The 23525-nt window shown below is 42.1% G+C and overlaps 1 protein-coding gene across 3 annotated transcripts in view; it reads left to right on the forward strand.

The window, feature by feature from the left end:
• The first annotated feature begins 950 nt into the window (after positions 1-950).
• Positions 951-23525, forward strand: part of LIG1 (DNA ligase 1) — a 42992-nt gene continuing 20417 nt past the window's right edge. Inside the window, exons 1-16 of one of the 3 annotated variants that reach the window (XM_075605216.1) lie at positions 951-1095; positions 3176-3285; positions 4540-4596; positions 6848-6937; positions 9464-9794; positions 11179-11320; positions 11707-11820; positions 12194-12592; positions 17867-17981; positions 18520-18627; positions 19172-19228; positions 19779-19951; positions 20652-20818; positions 21576-21652; positions 21748-21839; positions 22788-22887. In XM_075605216.1, the coding sequence (XP_075461331.1) occupies positions 4580-4596; positions 6848-6937; positions 9464-9794; positions 11179-11320; positions 11707-11820; positions 12194-12592; positions 17867-17981; positions 18520-18627; positions 19172-19228; positions 19779-19951; positions 20652-20818; positions 21576-21652; positions 21748-21839; positions 22788-22887 (1982 nt within the window). In that variant the 5' untranslated portion in view covers positions 951-1095; positions 3176-3285; positions 4540-4579. The remainder of the gene's footprint in view (positions 1096-3175; positions 3286-4539; positions 4597-6847; positions 6938-9463; positions 9795-11178; positions 11321-11706; positions 11821-12193; positions 12593-17866; positions 17982-18519; positions 18628-19171; positions 19229-19778; positions 19952-20651; positions 20819-21575; positions 21653-21747; positions 21840-22787; positions 22888-23525) is intronic. The other 2 variants (XM_075605215.1, XM_075605217.1) reach the window with 2 other exon arrangements.

The following is a 23525-nucleotide window of genomic DNA, read 5'->3' on the forward strand; positions in this document are numbered from 1 at the left end:
AGCAGTTGACAGTAATTGGAAAATAGGCTGGATGCCAGACCATGAGATTAAAAATGTACAAATTTATTCTGCTCTTAAGCAAACATCTCCAGTAAAAAAATAGCGTTTAGTACCTATTAAGGCACTTTAACAGGTACAAAAACGCGTCAGAGGACTCTTTTACAGACATACAATACTGGAGATATGTTTGCTTAAGAGCAGAAAAGTTGACGTCCAGCCTATTTTCAAATTGCTGTACACTGCCATTTTGTTCTTTCAAAACTAAAGCTGTTTCACATTTTAATCTGGTCTGTAACTGTTACATACGCCTATAATATATATTATCTAACTTGTTATTTATATGATTAGTAATACACGTGACAATGTGAAGCGCTATGTACATTAATGGTGCTATGTAATGACATATATACACTGTCTTGGATATAATGTATACCCTGTTCACTTATGTAACTGTATTTGTTACCATGTATTATTTGTTATCTTAACTCTATGCCCAGGACATACTTGAAACGAGAGGTAACTCTTAATGTATTACTTCCTGGTAATACATTTTATAAATAAAAATAAATACATTCACCAATTCTCTTCAACTTGTGGAAGCAGGTAAAAAATAAATAAACATTTCAATACAAAAAAAAAATGGCAACTCAGGCTACAGATGTAAAAAAAAAAAATGGTTAGAAGGGAAATCAACAGTTCGCGTGCTGTAATCATAAATATTTTTTAAACATAAATGAGACAAGACCACAACACTGCCCTGTCTCATCTATTCACTCCCTGACCCATAACCCCCACTAAGCGAGTCCGACTCCTTTGTTTTACGAAACCCAACACCGGTTGTGCCCTTCTGTCCAGTACAGATAACTTAGCATTTGCCCAAAACAAAAATGGCCATCTGCATCCCGTTAGGACGTCGTGCGTGTTGACGCTACCGATGCGACGATGCCCGCCGTCATTTTTTTTTTCTCCCGCGAAACTAGCGCGCTATTCCCCGGGCAGAGGGATCCACAGCGGCCTCAGAAGTGCACGGAGGCGCGAGCCGGGTAGTGACAGAAAGAGGAGCGCGAGCGTGACAGGCACCTGCGGAGTTCTCAGGTAGTCAGTGGCTCGCGCCCAGCCGGTGCGGTTATTACAAATTGAATGTATCCTCTGGCTTGGCGGGAAAACATTAGGGGTTTAAATGAGGCCTTCACATCTGATGTGTGTCCTCGGTATTAATATGCTGCGTACTAATGGCCGCGCTCTTAATGTAGTAATGCTCAGTTTAGCCCTATGAAGCATTTTATCCCAGGAGTTTAATACAGTGCTGGCAATGGCCTGTAATGTCTGAAACTCCATCTTTACATGTGTAATGACAGACAGCCACATAACAAAGGAATATAAACGAGTGGAATTAAAACAATCTGGTTGAAAGATAAAAGTGCTCCTTATCTTCTATGGCGAAATACAAGGCGTAGCCTTTAGGCCACCCATACATAGGCTGCGGCCCCGCTGGCGCTGACCGTGTTCATGCTTGAGCGGGGATGTTACCAACTCTCTAAGCATGTGCGCCGGGTGTCCTGGCTATTTTGCAAGCGCACGCGTGGGGGCGTTGGGAGCTTGTTGAGCGCGCGTCAAACTCTTTTTTTTTTGTCTCTCCAAGTGCCAAGCTTGGTGAGCGAGCGTGCACCGCGTGAGCGGGGACGGGACAATTTAAATTGCAGAAACGAAACTGTAAGCACAGCACGCTCAGCGCTAGGCCGCTGCCAAAGACAGCGCGCCCGCACTGCAAACAGGTGGCGCGTGAAAGTCACTGCACCGCGATCTGTGGTCTGCAGCTGACTTTTTTTGGCGCGGGGGGGACTTGGCCAAAGCGGGTCAGGGGGCGCGGTCATGACGTGGGGTTGGGGGAAGAAACGCGCGTTCGTATACCCTCCCACCCCTCTCCTTCAACAGACTAGGAACCGTGGGCAGGAGGTGGAGGCGGCGCCATGCGGGAGCCCCGCGCGCCCACAAGCTGGCCCCTTCATAGCTCCCCCGGGGGGATCAGGGGCTGGGGGACACCTCCCCGCGCCACCAATGCAGCGCCAGCCTCTCCCCAGCTTCCTCCCCCCCGCACACTCAATCCGCCCAGAGTGGGCAAGTATGGGGCCAGCCACGCTCCCGCTGCCCGCCAACCCCGCTCCCCGCCAACCCCGCTCCCCACCACCCCCCTTCTCCCCCGTGCTTACCTCCCGCCTGGGCAGCAGCCACAAGGATTGGAGGCAGAGGGGGGGAGCCCAAACAACTGACTGACCCCGCTCCCACTTCCCTGCCCGAGCGGGAAGCAGTCGCGGGGGAAGGGGGGGGGACCTGGGCAGCAAAAAGGGAAAATAACCTTAGCCTAAGAAACACACAATATATATGTATACACACACATCCATACACACACATACTTCCCCGCCCCCCACGAAGCTCTGACAGCTCCAGACCCGGCACTGATTGGCTCACAGCCACACCACGTGACGCGTCACCGCTCGGGATCTCAATTCTCTTGCATCCCGTGGCGGCTGACGCGTCACAGCGTGTAGTGAGCCGTGCAGGGAGGGGGGACTGGGACCGGCTCGCGAGGATACCAGGGGATGGTGAGTAACGCGTGCGCGCGCCGCCGGACCAAAGCCTTATTTACAGAGCCCCTGGGCATTAAGAACGACACATTGGCTGATGTGTAGGATGTTTTGTGGATGCTTTAACTATTAATTCTGATGTTTAGCAAGTTGTGCTTGAGACACGTTACCATTTCATACCCCATGCAGATTGTAACTGGTAACTTCATTATTATTGCCCCAGAAGAGTTTGTCACTGTTAGACAAATGTATACTGTACGCATATTGATGTCGCTGTAACATATCGGCAAAATGATGCAATGTCAAATATTTCCTCCTTATTGAAACTACAAAAAAAAAAGTGAAAAAGCCTTATATTAATGTGAAATAATGTATTAAAAAAGAGATTTGTTTGCTGATTTATTTTACTGGTTTTAATGCCCTATGAGTCACTTCGAGATTGAGTGGATAGGACTTCCTCAGTGAATGATGCTGTATTTGCCGAATATGTACTCCCGTAATGCCTTATTATAGTGCTTCTGTGACCACAGTATTTTATTTATAAAATGTTTTACCAGGAAGTAATACATTGAGTTACCTCTCGTTTTCAGGTATGTCCTGGGCACAGCGTTATGATGACAATACGTGGTTACATTAAATGAACAGAGGTTATACAGTCAAGTCACAGACATTTCATGGAAAGAGACATATGATTGTTGGCGTATGTAACCTTTACAGACAAGATTCAAATTGTTAGAATAGGTAGGCTAAGCCTGCAATGTGTCAGACCCTGCCTCAAGGATCCTACAATCTAGAAGGCCACGTAACTCATTGTCATTAAATAGGGAGAGCCCCTTCTTGACAATGTTTTAGTGGAAAATAGCAGGACTGTGTACAATTCACGTGCGTTCTCTATATTCATGTATACCATAGACCAAGTTGGCCATACATTTAATAAATTAAGTATTTAAAAGTGGGCTTTTATTATAAAACACACACATACCTACAAAATAAATGAGTACTTCTGTCTTAATGCTACAAAATAAACAAATACATCAGGTAACAGTTGCAGCCTCAGCACAATCAAAGAGTTAGATTTTCTGGGGGGGGGGGGGTTGGCGCAGCGCGCAGCAGTTATAGAAGTCCAGCGCGCTCCCCCCAGGCATTTAAATGCCGGGGGATCGCGCAAGGCCTCTATAACACACTTACCTTCCCGCGGCACGTCGTCATGGTAACCCAGTGTCAAATGCCGCTGTGGGGTCACGGGATGTCACGTTACCATGGCAACGTGACGTCACATGACCCTGCTGGGGGGACGCACCGAGGAGAGCAGGCGGGTGCGCATGGGGAAGAGTTTGCGCACCCCTGCTTTAGCCTATTCGCATTATATATTTCTCGCTTCTGCAGCAAAGTGTTAACCTCTTCAGTGCTGAATGGGACTGTGCTTCTGTGCAAAACAATGGTTGTGTGCCCAGGCAAAACTGGAGCAAGCCTGGGACAAAATCTGCTCCAGATGTACCACAGAGAGAAAACACATTGTATTTTTTTTTCCTTTAATCTGGTACACAATTTTGCACCAAATTGCACCCGGTTTGATGGATACATCCCAGTGCGGTGCAGGCTGGTCAAGCTCTAGCTGTACAATGAAATGCTTTTTCAATGGACACCGACTGCTTATAGCGCGGTGCTCCTTGTCGAAACCACTGTCCTTCATACATTTTATTTGTTGGGATTTCTCTGGACAGGCACTTTTACAACAGATTGCCTTTTAAAACACGAAGTTTAATGCCATGTGACAATTGGACAACCCAATACACGAACAGAATGCCTAATTTTTCCTTTTTTTTCTTTTCATCCCATTGCCTTTTATGTTTTTCCAATTTGGCATTAATGTCTTAAGCATATTTACATTATCAGTTTTTAGTTGCGAATGGTTTTATTTTTGGTCTTACAATATGTGTTTTTTCTGTCGTAGGAAATTTTGAAGTATCTTGTCATCTTGTTTGCTGTCCAAGATGCAGCGATCAATAATGTAAGTTGGTTATCACTGCCAGGTTAAAAAAAGTTAAAACCAATATGCAGTAAATACAAATATAGGAGAAGTTTTTGTCATCTAAATTTAGCATAGGTTGAACTTGATGGACATGCGTCTTTTTTCAACCTCATCTACTATGTAACTATATAAGCTTTTTCACTTGCTGTAGTCCGCTTCAGTTTTCCTTTAGAGCAGGGGTCTCAAGACCCCCCCAAGTCAGGTTTTCAGGATATCCCTGCTTCAGCACAGGTGGCTCAATCACCTGCTCAGTCTTCGACTCAGCCTCTGAGCCACCTATGCGAAAGCTGGGATATCCTGAAAACCTGACCTGTTGAGAGGGCTTGAGGTCTGGAGTTGAGCCACCCCTGCTTTAGAGAACTAAGTTTGAGAGCAGGGAAGTGTTAGATACTGTGCTCTGTGTGCTAACAAAACTTGGGTAGTTGGCGCTCTATAAAGTAACATTGATATGGTAATCCAAAATTGATTGCCTTATAATTAGAAGTGTTTGGCTCTGTATTCTGTCGTACACTGGCACAGTTGGACAGTATCAAGGTGTATGTACGTACTTGTAGTCGATGAGCCAAATGTTATTCAAATATTGTATTAACTAAATTGTAAGGCAAGACAATTTTATGCTTAGAAGGAAATCCAAAATGGAGAAAAAACGAAGCACAGCGCTTTCCCAAAATCTGGGGCTAAGCAATGATGATAATTTAAAAATAACTTTTATTAAAGGGTTGACAACATGGAGGTGTACAAATGCAGCTCTGACACGTTTCGTGCTATAATAGAGCTTTATCAAAGAGTATCCTGTCAAAGATGTAATTGTTACAGTTTAAATACTTTCCTGAGATCGGAAACCATGTAACACGCTTGGCGCGATCTCTATTGTTAGCTGAGGCGCTGTTGGTTCTCAATGCGCGGTCTATAGCGACCCCTTGTGGATAAAGGGATCAATCACGTCACAAACTTTAATAAAAAAAATATATTAAAAAAACGAACCAACCATAAATCGTTCATAATGAATATCATAATCAAGTATTAAAAGAACAGACGAAATGGAACCTGTTAAATTGTTTGTTTGTGTGTACAGCAGGGCCCTGCTTCTCGGCGCCCCGCTTTTCGGCGATACGGCGGCACCGAGAAGGGGGCCGCTATCTTGGATTGCGCCCGGCGCGCATGCGCAGACCGTAGTTTGCGCGCACAGACCATAGGTCGCGCATGCGCAGAACGGCAAAAACACTTTCTGGCGATTTTTCACTATACGGTGGGCCCCTGGAACGGAACCCGCCATATACCCGGGGCCCGTGTGTGTGTGGTGTGTGTGTTTATATGTATATGTGTGACACACACACTCACACACTATTATTGACCAAACACGATCAAGGTGACTAATGAAACATATAGGATGAATGATAATTTTAGTATGAATATATCAAGATATAGAAAGATAGATATATACAAATAAATGCACAAATCTGCTAACTTAAATAGCAATATCTAAATGTAAGAATTTAAATTATAATCTAAAGAATGAAAAGTGGATAAATACATATAATCATATGTCACCTTGATTCTTAGGCAATACATACAAGCTATACAGTATTGAAGAGCGGCAATATATACTCCATATAGAGCATAAGATTATAATATAAATGGTATATGGTGTCCAGTGAACGCAGTAGTTATTAAACAACAAATGCTTATTATATATAAACAAAGGTTGCTAATTAATTATTCTTATGGAGCCAAAGATGACACAAACACTACTAGGCGCAAAAAAGGTGTGTGTGTGTATCTATCTCTGAACCCCGTTATAACGCGGTGCTCGAGGTCCACATAATGAGACCGCGTTATAACCGGGATTGCGAAATGGCCGCCATGTGAGGCCTTACCCGGCATCTGAAGCGCTCTTTCTCCTCAGCGCTCTCTCTCATCAAGCATCCTCCTGATGCTTGAAACTTTGCCTCTATTGTTTGCTCAATGTTATGCTTAGTCTTTTGTTATACAAGTCATGAACAAAGTTACAAGCGACTTTTTCTGTCTCGTAAGTGGCTATTTCACATCTCACCACTCTATAGACACACTTCATGGTGCATGGAGATTGCCTATACTGCCTCTAGGAAAGTTATCCTAAGACTTCGAGAATGCAAACCTTAGATAATGTTTCATTAACGTTGTAATGTGAGAAACATGAAAAATTCAAGCACTTTTACTAAAAAATGTAAAATCAAATTTATTTCTTTAGGTCATTCTTCCAGCCCAAACCAGGGACAGTGGTAAAGAACAAAGAGAAGAAGAAAGGGAAAAAGATGAAATCCGAAGAGACAACAAAGAGGTTAGAGAACAGAACTTCCCTCCCTAAGTTCCATTCATTTTCTAAGTGGTTGAACATACTGTATACAGTGAAATAAAAAAATCTGTCCTGTCTCTCCCTTCCATGCAATAATTATTTGATCTCTTCCCACCCTACCCTGGTCTAAAAAGCAGTTATTTAGTGCATGTGTTATGTGGAAGTTTGGGTCACTTGGGAAACGTATAAATATAATGCAAGACACATCAGTGGGTCGGTTTCAACTTAACATTGTTCTGAAGGTGGCTTACATGGTTACTGTTTCTTTTCATTTGTATAATATCCCACTTGGGAGATCCTGACTTGTCAATTTGTAGTTTTCTGAGCACTCAAATATAAGGTCTCGTCCAGGGTGGGAGGGCCCTCGAGCGCCATGATGTTAGGCGATGGGTGATTCCTGGCCAGCTAGTTGCACGCTCGGAGGGCGCAGCTATGACGTCACTGAGCTGGTTCGCACTTATTGGGCGAACCGCTCATGTGACGCGCCAGCGAGTGGCCAAATCAAATTGATTTGTCTCGCCAAGCAGCTTAGCGCTGTGCGCTCACGTGCACGCGAGCAGCTTGGAAACAACAATTTAGTTTATTTGTTGTGATCGCGAGCGCGGGAGCAAGCACACAGCCTGGACGAGGTCTAAAGTGACAAGAAATGAGTACAAGAAAAAACTTTCAATATAAAACCAAAAGTCAAAATGATAGTAAATGTAGTGTAGAAAACGACTTCTCAGATATTGGTGATACAAAAATAGTGATACAATAAAAATGTACAATTCAACCCGTCAAGGCCAATTCTGCTCCTTCAGTGGGCTTTCCAGCTCCCTCCAATAGATGCCAGAAAACATCGCAGCGCTAATGGTCCAGAATGTATAAATAAAAGATAAAGAGTATAATGCAACTGATGTGTAAATTACCGTGAATAGAAAGACGGATTAAGCCCACTCATGATGCAAGTAGGGTTCAATGTGTTTTCTTTTATATGAAAACTTCACGATTGAGACAACTCCACCAACATTACTTGAAGATTAATAATCTTGCTCTTATGAGCTAAAACCCACTTGAACGCTACGTGTATCATGTCAGTGAGCTTAAAGAAGCAGTTCAAGCAATATCCTACATGTGTTTTTTTTTAATAAATCAGCTCTGTACTTTGAGAAAATACTTGTAGCATTTAAAAAAAAAAATGTTTTAAAGACGTTTTTAAGATTTCTAATGTAGGAAGCATTTCCAACGTGACAGCCCCTTCCCCTTCTGATTGGCTCTGGCTCTTGAGACCCGTCCTCTCTCTAGCAGTGCACCTATTGTATCTAGTAACTGCCCAGTCGATCATATTCCAGGAATACAGTGCCCAAAAGGCTGTGCAAGAACTGAATTAAATAACCCAGAGCAATCTTAAAGGAGAACGGATCGATCTGCAGCTTAGCTAATCACTTGTCAGTGTGCAGATTGTATTGAATGGGAAAAATATATAAAAAAATTTTTTTGGAACTGCAGCTTTAATCAGTGTTGCACTATATTCTTTTTATTTCTTATTTATATGTACTCGGGATCATTTGTGCACTGACATTTTGAGCACTCAAATATGACTTCACATATAGGTAATTGGGATGAGGCTTGGGTGATTAGATTAATATTTTATTATTTCTATTGATAAAAAAATAAAGATGACCTCTGCTTATTTTTTCTGTGCTCCTTTAAAACATAACATACAGGGACTGCTGCTTTAACTCCTGCTGGTGTATTTAATTGGAAGAAGAGCCACTAGATGTCACTAAGAGCCTCAAAGTCTTAGACAAAAGGCAACAATAAGAAGCTGGTATATCATTTCTGGATCAATCCTGGATACAAGAAATGATTAGGCAGGCATGATGCCTTTTTTTTAAAATATATATATATATCAATATGTGCATCAATATAATCTGCACACTGACAAGTGATTAGCTGAGCTGTAGATCGATCCGTTCTCCTGTAATCAATCGCTTGCTCCGGGTTATTTAATTCAGTTCTTGTGCAGTATTCTGGGCAATGTAGTCCTGGAATATGATTGACTGGGCAGTTACTAGATACAATTTACCAGATTTACAATTTACCAGATACAATCACTGCTAGAGAGGGGCTCAAGAGCCAGAGCCAATCAGAAGAGGAAGGGGGCTGTCACTTTGGAAATGCTTCCTACATTAGAAACATTAAAAATGTCTTCTTTTTTTTTAATAAAAAATAAATAAAAAAAATGTTTTAAAGCTGCAAGTATTTTCTCATAGTACAGAACTGATTTATTAAAAAAAAAAAAAAAAAAAAAAAACCACGTAGGATATTGATTGAACTGCTTTAACTTACAATGAAACGTATAATTAAAATGTTAAAAATATACAGGACGACTAGATCTCCTTTCTTGGTAGCAGTAAAGAGAATGTTTTTCAATGTGTTACAAGTCTAATAGCAATAATTGGGTTTGCAAGGTGTCCTGAACAGTGCAATACGCCTATACTCTACTCGCTTCCTTGTTTATTTTCGTAGTGTTACTGAACGTCCTCTAAAGGAGAGAAATGGCACCGCTCCGCGTGGAGATGTAGAGTCTCCTATAAAACGGACTTCAAAGAAGTCTTTACGGATTTTTGAAAGTGAGGAGGAGGAGGAAGAGATGATGGAGGAGGAGAAGGAGATGATGGAGCAGGAGCAGGAGGAGGAGGAGGAGGAGGAGGAGGAGGAGGAGAAGAAGATGAAGAAGAAGAAGATGATGGAGGAGAAGACGATGGACGAGGGAGGAGAGGGAGACGACTCAATCAAAGCAAAGGGTGGAGACTTACAAAAGGAGGGAACAGTTCAAGATACACCCCAGAAAACAAAGGTGAATCACAGCTATCATGGATCTTTCAAGATACATGAACACCCGATAATTAACTATTTTCTTCTGCATTTTCTAAAATAAATAGCTTGAATGAAAACCTGTGGTTTTCAATTTGCCACCAAAATGCTGGTTTGTGTGGGAAATTGCATTATTTTTAGAAAGAGGTAGGTTTTTAGTAGCATTTTATAGATTATTGGTTAAGACCTCTCCTGATGTTATGGTTAAATGTTATAGGCCAGATCTCCAACAGGGCATAAATTAAACAGGTGATGCAAATGTATAACATTTCAACTAAAACTATGCTTGATCTACATGATAAAACTTATCCGGAATGATGGAAGGAGCTCAATATGTATAGCCTGGAAAAAGAAGAAATGGGTTTATAATAGACAGATAAAGATACATCAAGGTTTTTAATAAAGCACAGAATACATAGGCATTTTTCACAGAAAAGGGAATGGGAGATGCAGTATTACTACTTCACTAAAGGTGTTTTATACATTCTGGGAAAAGCCTTTCTGCAGAGGTGTTTGAAACTAGCACACTAAAGGAATTCAAAACTACTTGGCATAGACACAAGGCTATCCTAAATAAGTAAATCATCTACCTCATCAACCCATGATCCACTGCTAGATGAAGGCCTCCATAGTGATAGTGTGTGTGTGTGTGTGTACACGCAATTTACATAGGTAAGCAAGTGGTAACGTCTTCCAATAATTTCAACTGACAATAATATACATTTTGTATCTGCTTTGATTTTCTGTGTTCCCCTTAAAAGATGTCTGCAGGACTGCCTCTTTTAATTATTAGTGATTTTATGTAATGGGGAATTGAATAAGCCAAGTGGTCTTTTTGTCAACAATTTGTATGTTTACTTCTCAAGAAGGCAGCATAGTTTTCTCCAAGGAACATCTTAATGATATACCTGAAGCGTAATATGCATAGTCTCAAGGAATTGGCTTTGCATCCAGGTCTCATGGCTTATGGTTGGTTTGTGGCAGAGCCTTTCCTTCCCCTATGGTCAGAGTTGGTAATTGAATTGTTTCTGTTACTTGATGCGGTCTTCCTTTTAAAAAAGGTTGATTTATAACCTACTGAGCTAATAATATTAATTAAATATCAATGATTTGTTCTTGGTATTTAGCATTCAGACAAGTTCACTTGTCCACACTATTCTATATGCTTGCTTTTGGGATCATAGATTATTGGAGTACAGTATAGCTTTTTACTTTTCCAACAGGGGATGTTGAGAAAATATCAAACGGTCTGTCTCTTTTTTTAAAAATGCAGTAATTTCTGTTAATAGATGTTTCACTTCTATTAGAGAGGTGAATTGACTTGGATTATTTTTTTTTAATCTCAGTTCATATAACTTGCTTTTCAGGAACCAAACATTGTGGTGACTACTCCGCGGATGGACACTTCTCAAGAAGTCATCTCTCCTTGCAGTGACCGATCCGCTGACAGCCCCTTAAATTCAGATTCTGCTGGCATCTCTCCTTCAGGCATCCCCAAGCGCAGGACAGGTGAGATACTCTGTTCATGGTCCATCTCGGAGAGCGGTCTTCATATCTCAGAACTTGTACTTCTACACCTGCGAGTGCTCTTAATTGCTGGAGGGACCCGCAATGCATTGCAAAAATTGTTATTGCAAGATGGCTACCACACATGAAGATGTAAATAATACATATCAGATTAAATGTATGTGGAGGTTTGGGAAACCAGAGAGCACAGCATTCTTATATTATCATGACCTATAAACACTACTGAAGTACAACAATTATATATTTATTGTGTAATGTCAACTCACATTTGTTGTTACTGGAGAAACTTCGGCTCTTACGGTGGTAATGTAAATGATGTAAGGGGTTTAGAATTACCAACACTCTACCAAGTTTCCTTTACTCCTCAGCTCGTAAGCAACTACCAAAACGTAAACTGGAAACATCGCCTACTGGAGAAAATGGAGATAATGCAGATTCAGATCAAGCGAAAACAGGCGTCAAGCGTCAAAGGAAAGAGACTGGTGAGAATAGCATCGTGGAGAAAATGCATTTATTTTCCAAGTTATATATTTTTTTATTTTGTATCCAATGTTGCCAAGCTTGCCAATGGCGTCTCCTTTCATGTGTTATGTTACATCAATAAATCTGTGGTAACTTTCTGACATTCTGGCACATAATATTTTTTGCCTGTCACTGCTGTTGCTGTGGCTCTTCATTTCGCACCTGTCAATGTTGTCTAGAATATATGAGTGCAGCTGCATTGTTTTGCAAATCTAACGGGCATAAATATATATATTTTTTATAAATACTATGGGTTTAATACATTTTTTTTTTTTTTTTTAAGTTTAGTGGAAGAGATCTGTAATTTTTTTTATAATTTTGCTTCTAATATAGAAATAATAGCAGATGTGGGACTTCAAGAAAATGAGGCTATGGAAACAGACCAGAGTTCACCGTCAACGGAGCCAGAAGTCAAAGTGAAGAAGGAGGTAAAAGAGCAAGAATTGAAAGTGGAGAAGGAGAAAACTGCAGGGACGACAAACAAGCAGGACTCCAAAGTGAGGACAGAAGAAAGCTCTGAACAGGAACCTGGTCCCAAACCTGTAAGCCCCAGTTCAGAGCTGAAGCCATCAAAAGCAAAGGCAGAGAAGAAACGCCACAGTCCACAGGCAAAGACAGCAAAATCTTGCAAGAAGCCCGCTGTAAAAGAAGATGATGGTGGCGGGAGCGGGGCTGAGGAAACGGAGAAGGCAGAGCCGGCAAAGCTTGGTAAACCAATCAGCAGTTTCTTCGGTGAGTACCTTTTATGGAGGTCAGGTTTGTGAAAACACTTTTTTTTTTTAAATAATGAAATTAAAGCCTCATGTGCCGTAAAATGTTTTCTTTCATATATATATCTATATATATCTATATATCTACTTGAAATGTGTTTTGCACGTGTGTCCACGTAGTAGGCTCGTAAAGCATCTGATAAATTAATACGTGGTTTTTATGTTGGCCAAGTAGTTTACATATGCGCACAGAAACGTCCTTAAAAACATTTAATCAAGTGGGAGGCCCCTGCAATTCAAGCGTTATATTTAAAACCCTGCAGGTGTCTCATGTCTTCTATTCTCAAAGCCCCGGGGGCAACACTGAAGATTGTAATCCAGATAATTGTTTCAGCACAAAATACATCCTAGCAGAAGCGTGTGCGCAAATGTACACAAGGCTGGTAACCTGGAACCAAGATATCAGAGGCTGGCTTCCTTTTCAGACACTTTAACGTTATACAGTATACACTTTGTAATCAAGAATGAGTTTTTTTCAGAAGACCAAATGTGTCTTTTATAAAATGGGCACAGTATTTGGGTTAGTGGCCCATTAACATTCAAGATGTGCAAAAAAAAATAGCAATACTCTTGCAATTGTGTGCAAGAAATAGCAACATTTCCTAATACCACACAGCACTCTCTAGATGTGTTTTCTTAAGAATTATGGTATTATTTCGACCTTCACAAACGCATATGCAACTTGTGAGAAATATGCCAAAGTCGTGGGCTTTTCACAAACTAAAAACAGTTGCTCGGTTACATTTGGCAAACAATTGTGGATATGTGCCTCTTTTTTTTTTTTTTTTATTAAAGGAAATCCACATTAATGCACAGGACTGTGTCTGTGTCGCAGCCCAGATGGCAACAAGTAACACATGGTCCATATTTAATAAGCAGTCTACTGCTGGAAGACACCTTCTGGCCCTGGAAGACACCTTGCAGCCAATTTAGTTGCCAGAAGTTCCGATGACAGAAGACTGCTTTGTAAATGTGGCCCTATATGTTACTCCTGCTACACCAAAATAGTGAATTGTGTTGATTGGCATGCAAAAGTCATACCTGTGTTTTGTCTGATATAGTACCGTGGTCATAAAAATGGTTCACAAATCAGGAGATCACAGGTGTTTCTTTCACAGACTGGCCAGCAGGGACCGTTGCTTAGAAACCGCATTTGTAAGGCATTACCTTTGGGGTTTCTCTCGTCATCAAATAATTGTAGAGAGGATTATAGAAATAAAATGAGAGCTGTAGCACTGGTTAAAGTTGTCTGTTATTTATTGTATTTAAGTAATAATCCCCGAAGAACAGGGCAGTACTGGCCAATAATGCACTGGCTGGAAGAGTTGAAGGCCCGAGGCGAACCGAGAGACTTTAACCCAGCCAGGGCATTATTGGCCAGTAATGCCCTGTTCTGAGGGGATTATTACTATTATAGGTTAAATGTAGATTTTTTTCATAAATAATAGACACTTTTGTATAGTTTAAATAGATTTTTTTAATTAAAATAAAATGGTAAAATAGTCTCCCTCAAAATGAACATCCTACCTCGGCTGTTGTACTATTTCCAAACACTCCCCGTAGTCGTCCCACTAACAGCCATGAAAAATATACAGGCCCAAATGTTCCAATTTATCTGGAATGATAAGAGACCGAGGGTCCCCAGATCGGTAATGTTATCAGCCAAACTAAGAGGAGGTCTGGGGGTCCCCGATGAGATCAGGTACTACCTCGCAGCCCAGCTAAAGCAAGCCGTAGTTTGGAATTGCGACGCGGCAGCGGCCCGCTGGCTCGAGATAGAAACACATTACACAGCCCCGTTACCACTTCAGCTACTTATGTGGTCCCAAGGAGGAAAAGGAGGAGGATCAAGGAGGTTTGATCTAGGAGCAATGAGATGCACGTGGGACTCGTGGCTGAAAAGCAAAGGGAAGTATGGCCTGCTAAACACCCCCTCACAAATCACCCCGATCTTTGGGAACCCGAACTTCCCGCCCGGGTGTTCCAAAAAGCAATTTGCCCAATTTCAGGGGCTTGGAATAAGGCTGGTTGCAGACTTGCTGAAAAATGGAGAGATTCTAAATTTAAAGAGGTACGGGACAAATACCAAGCTCAACACCTCCACCTATTCAAATACCTACAAATTAGAAATTTTTTGCTCTCGCTCTCGCAGAACTCTAAATTTCCCCCACCCTCCAGATTCGAAACACTATGCAGTAAAGGCAGGTATCAAAGAGGCCTAATCTCTGAGATATATAGGGGGATATAGTCAGCATCAGAATCCCCGACCCACCACTATATGCAAAAATGGTCTGCGGACTTAAATATACAAATTGACAATGAGGAGTGGGAGGATATCTGGGAGATGGCAGCAAAAACCTCAATCTGCACAGTAACAAAGGAGAATATCTACAAAATTCTATTCCAATGGTACCTGACCCCAGTTAGACTGAGCCAGATCTTCCCCGGCACCCCAGACCTGTGCTGGAGAGGATGTGGTCAAAAGGGAGACATGGCCCATATTTCGTGGTCATGTCCGGAGATTCAGAGGTTCTGGGTTAAGATCCAGACGCTGCTCTATGAGACAACAGGAATTCCTCTCCCCCTAGATCCACTGTCCCTGGTGCTGAGTAAACCCTTGACGACCTACCCCCACCCATGAGTAGACTGGTCTCTGGAATCTTGACCGCAGCCAGGTGCTCAATAGCAGATGCCTGAAAGCAGGTCAAAGCCCCTTCAAGAAACACAGTCATAAGGCGGGTGAACGAAGTAATGTCTATGGAAAAATTAACAGCTATGCTTCACAAAAAAATGACACAGTTCTGGAACACATGGATAGGCCCCCAGGGCTTTAGATAAAGACATAAAGCGCAAACCCTATTGAAGGGAATAACCCAGATTCCAAAGGTGGGAGACGTAGACGAGCCAAGGGGGACTTCCCTCCCCCCCTCCCCCCCGCCTCCCTTTTCCTCTCTCCAACCCTCCCTACCCCACTCCCCCCTCTGTCTGTCTTCCCCCCTCCACATTCCCAGCCCCCACCCCTCCCCCTCCTCCACTCCCTTAACCCCAACTATTAAAAAACAATGTTGGCTAGCATGCACTCAATACAGTCGAACCTAAACAGTTTGATGTTATTGAAAAGTATGTACTCATTCCTGTAAAGTCAATGCCAATAAAAAAGATTGATACAAAAAAAAAATGGTAAATACATGAAACCACCTCTATATACGCTTACACTGCAGATATCTATATCACACACTGCTGCCCCTCTGTGTACACACACACACGCACACAGCAGCTCAACACACACAAACTGCTGCTGCTACACACACACACACACACCAGACACAACACAGCAGCTCAACACACACAAACTGCTGCTGCTACACACACACCAGACACAACACAGCAGCTCTACACACACACACACACACACACACACACACACACACACTGGAGCTCTAGACACACAACACAGCACCTCCTCTACACTCACAACACAGCACATCTACACACACAAAACAGCAGCTCTACACACACACACAACACAGCAGCTCTATACACACACACAACACAGCAGCTCTACACACACACAACAGAGCAGCTCTACACACACACACAACAGAGCAGCTCTACACACACACACAACAGAGCAGCTCTACACACACACAACACACACAAACAACAAAGCAGCTCTACACACACACAAAAACTGTGCTGCTACACACACATGCTACACCCATAAATGCTACTGACACACACACACTCACACACATCAGCTCTACACACACACAAACCGCTGCTACACATACTACAGCACAACACAACACACACACACACACACACACACACACACACACACACACACACACTGCAGCCACAATAAAAAATGCATCCACTTACTTAACTTTGCACTCCCCCCACCTCTACACACAACACAGCACCTCTACACACACCCCACACACACACACAACACTGCACCTCTATACACAACACAGCACCTCTACACACACACAAATTGCTGCTACACACACACGCTACACCCATAAACACTGCTACTGACACACACACACACACACACGCACACACACACACACACTGGAGCTCTACACACACAGCACCTCTACACAGATATACAACAGCACAGCACACACACACACACACACTGCTACTGACACACTCATACACAAACTGCAGCCACAAAGAAACTGCAGGCAACCACTTATTTGCTTTGCAGACACCCCCCACCGCCAATTCAACTGTATCTGCTCAGAAAATCTGTCAGCTCGGGAGGGGGAGGAGTCAACCCGTGGCTGATACGTCCAGACCAATCCCCTGCCCTGTCTCAGAGCTGTTACTTAAATCAGACGAATCCCCTGCCCTGTTTCAGCTGTTCTGAAAGCTGATTGGCTGGAAATAAACACATTGAAAACTACACATTCTGCTGCTTAAATTCCGGGCATTACTGATTGGTTAAAATTCCGGGCATTGTCCAATCAGAGAGCAGGGTTTTCAATAATGCCCTGAATTTTACTGCTTTAGCCTATAATGTGTAATACACTTTCAGAATAGACCGCCTTTCAGTCCTGAAATTCTCTCTAAAGGTATCAGCTGTAGGTGTAGCCTGTAATGTCCTGTAAGCAGCATTTCTTGACAATACAATTCTGTATGTGTGGAAACTAAAAGCAGTTGTATTGCTATTTTAGTGTAAGAATGAGATCACATTTTTCAAATGACTTGTTTTTCTAATACAGTAAAATTAAGAATCCCCCATTCATTATATAGATGGATGAAAAACATTTATTAATAGTTGTATGTCAAATGAAATATGTGGCTTTCTGTGCAAAAGATCTGTGATTCATTGCACCTCCTTATTTGTCCTGTAACAAGTTTCATTGTTCTTTCTTTGACTTCTCTTCAACATTCATAATGTAACAACCGGTTATTGATTCATTCCATTGCACGGTTTCTCACCACATTGAATAGGAACCTATGGTGCCACAGAATACCATGGAAGCTCAGATGTTTTTAGTTTTACTGGGATAAGTTGCATTATCTTGCTACATCTATATTTTTGTAGCACCGAAAACTCAAGCAATTCTATATGGGAATAACACTAGTGCTCTAAGTTTGCTGTCCTTGTCTGTTTTAACAAACTATAAACCACTTCAATGGGCTTTCTGGCTTAGTCCTCATAAAAACTTTACAACACAATTCGGTAGAATATTTTTCTTTATATATTTTTTTTCTTCAACAGCACCAAGGAAACCTCCAGCAAAGACCGACAAGAAAGAGGAAAGTGTCAATGAAAAAACGATCACAGAGACGACATCTGAAGCAGCTGGGAAGCCTAAAAAAACAGCAGCTGGCAGGTACGTTGTTAGAAGAGTCACAGGAGAGGCTTCTTTGTTAAAATATGTGCTTAAACATCTTGCATAAATTGGCAATATGTTTAATATACATCATTTTAATCTGTAAATAAACAGCACCTTACAGACTCATTTTTATCTGTGTATCAAATATCAATTGCATTATACCACTTTCATTTTAAATCTACGACACACAAATATTGCATAAAACAAGGGTTGTCTAGCCCAGGGGAGCGCAAACTGGGGTGTGTGAGATTTTCATGGAGGTGCGCGGCGGTTACAGAGGCTCCGCGCTCTTCCCCAAGGTATTTAAATTAAATGCTGGGGGACCGCGCAAGGCCTCTGTAACTTCCCTCTCTGGGACTCAGGCGGCTTGGGCAACGCGGCGTCAAAGGATGTGACATCACATGACTCTTCAGACTAGGTAGGAAGGGGAGAGCAGGCAGGGGTGCGCAGGGCAAAAAGTTTGCGAACCCCTGGTCTAGCCCTTAACTAGTGAAGCATTTAAATCTTTCACCTAATAGTTTTCCCTTTCTTTTAGTTTCTTTGGCGCCTCCAAGTCAGAATTATCAGAAGAGCAGGCAGAATATAACCCGTCCAAAAGCCGTTATCACCCCATAAATGATGCCTGTTGGAGTAATGGCCAGAAGTAAGTATCAACAGCATTGGGCTTGCTTTGGTGTGGTCTGCAGCTGCACAGGCTCGACTTCTGTGATCATGTTGCTGCCACTTAGTTGGAACCAAGGAACATATTTTTATTTCCCCCATGAAATGAATTTGCCTTATTTAGAGTTGGTAAATCCCTCAGAGATCAAGTATATCTCACTGTGGCCCCTATTTAATATGCTGTGAAGTTGTTTTCTCCTAGCTACATCAGCCTGTAGTCTCATTCAGTATTGTCAAATGAATGTGGCTGAAAGCATTCCTGGCCAGGAGAACCTATTTGCAGCATATTGAATTAGAAACCGTGAAATGCTTGCACTCTTCCAGAGGAATTGTGCACTTTTTTTTATAAAAGTGCTTTCAATAAAGGCTTATGTTATAGCCACGTTGTATTTTATAATGTCTTATTGAATATGAACAGTTAATATTGCACTTATATTCACACCCAAAATTGCAAGTCTAGGTCTAAAAACTTTACATTTTTCTAATATATTGAGTGTAATCCTCACATTTGTTTTTTCCTATTTCAGGGTCCCATATCTAGCTGTTGCACGTACTTTTGAGAGAATAGAGGAGGAATCTGCCAGGTAACTATAGTTTCAATTTCCTGCCTGTAAAATATTTACTGAGGAATTTCAACTTCATAAATTGAGTTTATTTTAGAAATGCAACAGCATTGTATACAATGAAGTTATGAAACCGTTTGTATTTAAATGTTTTACCACTTTCAGGCATAATAATTCCAAAAATGCATCTAAATAAACTAACAAAGATGTATAATCATGGAACATAAACCCAAGGGGAGATTAACCCATTATTTGGCAGGGGGGCTTTAAAATGTATTTTCCAGCTGTGTGTTGCGGACAGAGCACTGAGACACTGGAGTTATTAAACTTGTTGTCATGTTAGCCAACATGAGAAGCTTGGCAGAACTGTGTGTGTTTAGGCTACTCTGCTATATTCTCTGCAATATGTGTATTAAAAATGACAAGTTGGCAGATATTTGATATAATGCAGCATGTTAATATTCTACAAGATTGTTTTCTCACCAATTTAAAACCAACACGTATTATTTTCTTAAAACAATATATTTTGTATTTTTTTTTATCATTTTGAATTCCATTTTCACCGTTGCAGGCTAAAGAACATAGAGACTCTAAGTAACTTGCTGCGCTCGGTTATTTCCTTGTCACCGGAGGACCTCCTGCCTTGCATATACCTTTGCCTGAACCGCCTAGGACCTGCCTACGAAGGACTGGAGCTCGGCATCGGTGAAACCATCCTGATGAAAGCTGTTGCCCAGGCTACAGGTAAAACTCCCCAACCCCCCAACTGAATCAGGCTCTACAATTCTACAATCTCTTCTGTGGTTTAACATTCCCTAGGGGAGGAGGGGGAGGGAGATGTTGCCCATCATCTCAAGAGCAAGACAAAGATTCCCTAGTTACTAACACACTGTGGGGCTAATTAAAGAATACATAATACTGCTTTGAGCTTGAAAGTCAGCCGGATCCTCTTCCCAGCTTTGTTTTTTGTTTATCCACATCACTGTATGCTCTCCTGTTCGGTTAATCAATCTGCTGTTTATACATTGCTCTGCATTATATGCTCTCTGCATACCACAGTATTACAAAAGTGTGGGAAATATGATCCCTTTGTATCCCTTTACACACACACACACACACACACACACACACACCATACTTACATGTGCTTGCATGTAAATGTGCTCATGTTTTTTTTATCCTGTTGCTTGAATAAAAATTCTAACCATTGGAACTAGAGATTACCTTCTCCTGTTTAGAACTGCAAGTCTATTAACTTTAAATGTGTCCGCATTAGGTTTTTAGGTGTTTAATTTATGTGCACTGAAAGCATTTTGAAATGCTTCTGTTAACTGAGGATTTCAAATGTGTTTATCATGGGAATCGCTTGTCATGTTTTCAGCAAGTAATTCCTTGAAAAAATAAACGGATTCCTTTTAAAGTAATGCTTCCTTCCAAATTCCAGGACGTCAGCTGGACAAGATCAAGGCGGAGGCGCAGGAGATGGGGGACCTCGGTCTTGTTGCTGAGAGCAGTCGCAGTAACCAGCGCACTATGTTCACACCCCCTAAGCTCATCGCTTTTGGGGTGTTCAGCAAGCTGAAGGAGATAGCCAGGATGACTGGCAATGCTGTAAGTAGAAATTATTTCCCTAGACGTTTGACTAGCGTTGTACGTTTTTTTTCAATAATAATACCTTTCTGCTGCCAGATGGGTTTGCAGCTTGGAAATTAGAACGCCCCTTAATTTGGGGTACTTGTATTTCAAATGCTTGGATTTGGCTAATGCCCCTCTTTATTGTACACAACGTATTTTATTTTGTTTTATGTAAAGTAGTACATGATTTTTTTTCCCCTAGATCATTTTGAAAACCACTGGTGGCAATCAAATATCTTAAATGTGGCCTAATTTCCTCAAGGTCCACAGGTGCCTTTTACTGTACTCCATTAAAAAGAACCTGACATGCTGAATATTTTAGTACAAAAGAAACACCATTAAATCATAAAGCAAAATGTACACAAGCTGTTACAGCCACACGTTGAGCCTACAAATAAAATGTCCTTACCCTGCTTAACTTGAAATGTACCTTAAATTGTTATTAGACAGACTAATGTGCAGATTCTGTATTTTAAATATAGATTATGAATTGGTCCAAATTCTTAAAATATAATAGTATATATATTTTTTTACTTAGATTTGTAACTTTTCGGGGCAGAGTGTCCTGTTGCCTTATGTTGTTGTTTAGCTGCTGCGCTTATCCCCATTGTTTGTAATTTATTTTTCCATGTATTGTCATTTTTTTTTAAAGCGTTGCGTACACTGTTGATGCTAGATGAATAAAGTTATACATACATCCCAATCTCTTGGTAATTACTGTGATTTATTCCAGTCTACGAATAAGAAGATTGATATCATTAAAGGATTGTTTGTGGCCTGCAGGCACTCTGAAGCCCGCTATATCGCGCGGTAAGTTTGTGCACGGTTGCCTCCAGTCTTTATTGCCTATTCATTTATCTGTTATGGTACATTTGAATCCAGTGCATCGCATATCTTTATTTTAGATCCCTTGGAGGGAAACTGCGTATCGGTCTGGCGGAGCAATCGGTCTTGGCAGCCATAGCGCAGGCCGTGTGCCTTACTCCTCCTGGGCAAGGTGAGCCTGTAGGAGAAGCTTCTTTGTGAGAAATGAAGCTGGAGTTTGAGTCCCATTCGTGAGACTTGGTGCTGGCACTGTGGTTAGCATAGCCAGGCTGTGGTAAAGCTTTGTTTTGGTGTCATTGTTGCACGCTACATTCGGTTTTGCAGTTTCTAACCCTGTCCTTAGTTTTTGTGGCATTGCTGCATAACGGTACTGTCAAAAAACGGGTCACCATACTCCCGCCCCCCCCCCCCCCCCCCCGTCCCTGAGCCGGTGCAGGGAGGGGGCCGCGAACACCCGCGTGAGTGGAACCCGGAGGACGGAATGGTGCCGCTGCCAGCGGGCGTTAGGAGCGTGTGGGGGGGAAAGGAGCTACTGCCAGCCGCTTCTGCGCATGTGTGGCGTCCGTCAGCGGCGCCATTACAACTGCGCATGTGCGGCATGGCAGCGGGTGTGGGCAGCGGGCGGGGAACGACGGCCGTTAGGAGTGGCGCCGGCGGCCACCGCCGCATATGTCAGCGGCCGTGTGGGGGGTGCGGTGGCCGTTAGGAGCGGCGCCGGCGGCTATCGCCGCCGCATGTGACAGCAGGTGTGTGTGTGGGGGGGGGGAAGTCGTGACGTCACTTCCGTTTCACATTTCGGCTCCATCTGTCCAGTTTTGTCCCATCATAACTAGGTGCCACTAAAGAAGTTTCACTTCAAAAACTGAAAACACCTAACAATCTGGTATCAAATTATAAGACATGTAATGATGAATTCTGCAGTGCTTTACAGCAGTTGCATCAGAGCTTAAAAAAAAAAAAAGAAAAGACATATGATCTTTGCAACGATGAGGTTAATTGTTCATCTGCAGCTCACCATTATCATAATAAACCTTCTTTGGTTTAGTTTTTTGAAGACTTCTTACAAGTCTCTCCTCACATGTTCTGCAGTGGTGCAGCTTTTTCACGGTTTCTTTTTCAGAGCTCCCACCTGCTGTGCTAGATGCTGGGAAGGGGATGGCTGCAGATGCCAGGAAAGCCTGGATTGATGAGAGCGCTATGATTTTGAAGCAGACCTTCTGGTTAGTTTGCATACATTTGATACGTTTATGCATTTTAAAGCAGCACCTCCCTCCCTGTGCTGGGGTTCACTTGTGCTATTTTCATTTCTGGGAACCCCCTGTTTTGTGATATTTACCTTTTTATGTGACAGTGTTTCTGGTTACTTTTGGGAAATCCATATGGCTACCATTCAAGTTTTGCTCCAACGGGCCAATAGGAAGTCACAATGTTGTCAGAGCATGAAATTGCAGCTTCCCATTGGATGACCCCAGCAGCCATCTTTTGTTTTTGTTTCTTTCACTTTACCGGCCTATAAAAAGGTAACTCTCTTGTGTAACATCCTCTAGAGCAGGGGTGTGCAGGCTGGGGTTGTGAGATTTTCTCGGGGCGTGGCGGTTACAGAGGTCCCACGCTCTCCCCAAGGCATTTAAATGGTGGGGCATCGCTCAAGGCCTCTGTAACTAACTGACCTTGGCTTCCAGCGACCCCCTGATCCAGAGATACATACCTCAGTAGGCAGTGCCGGCATCTCTTTTCAGTTTAAATAAGCATATAAAAATGCTTGTTACAATATAATACATTAAAAATGTCATTCAAAGTTGTTTAAAAAAAAAAAAAAAAAAGGTGTTTGTGTGTGGTTTTTTTTTTTGAGAAAAAA

This window comes from Ascaphus truei, chromosome 6 (genome assembly GCF_040206685.1).
Source record: "Ascaphus truei isolate aAscTru1 chromosome 6, aAscTru1.hap1, whole genome shotgun sequence".
Classification (NCBI taxonomy): Eukaryota; Metazoa; Chordata; class Amphibia; order Anura; family Ascaphidae; genus Ascaphus; species Ascaphus truei.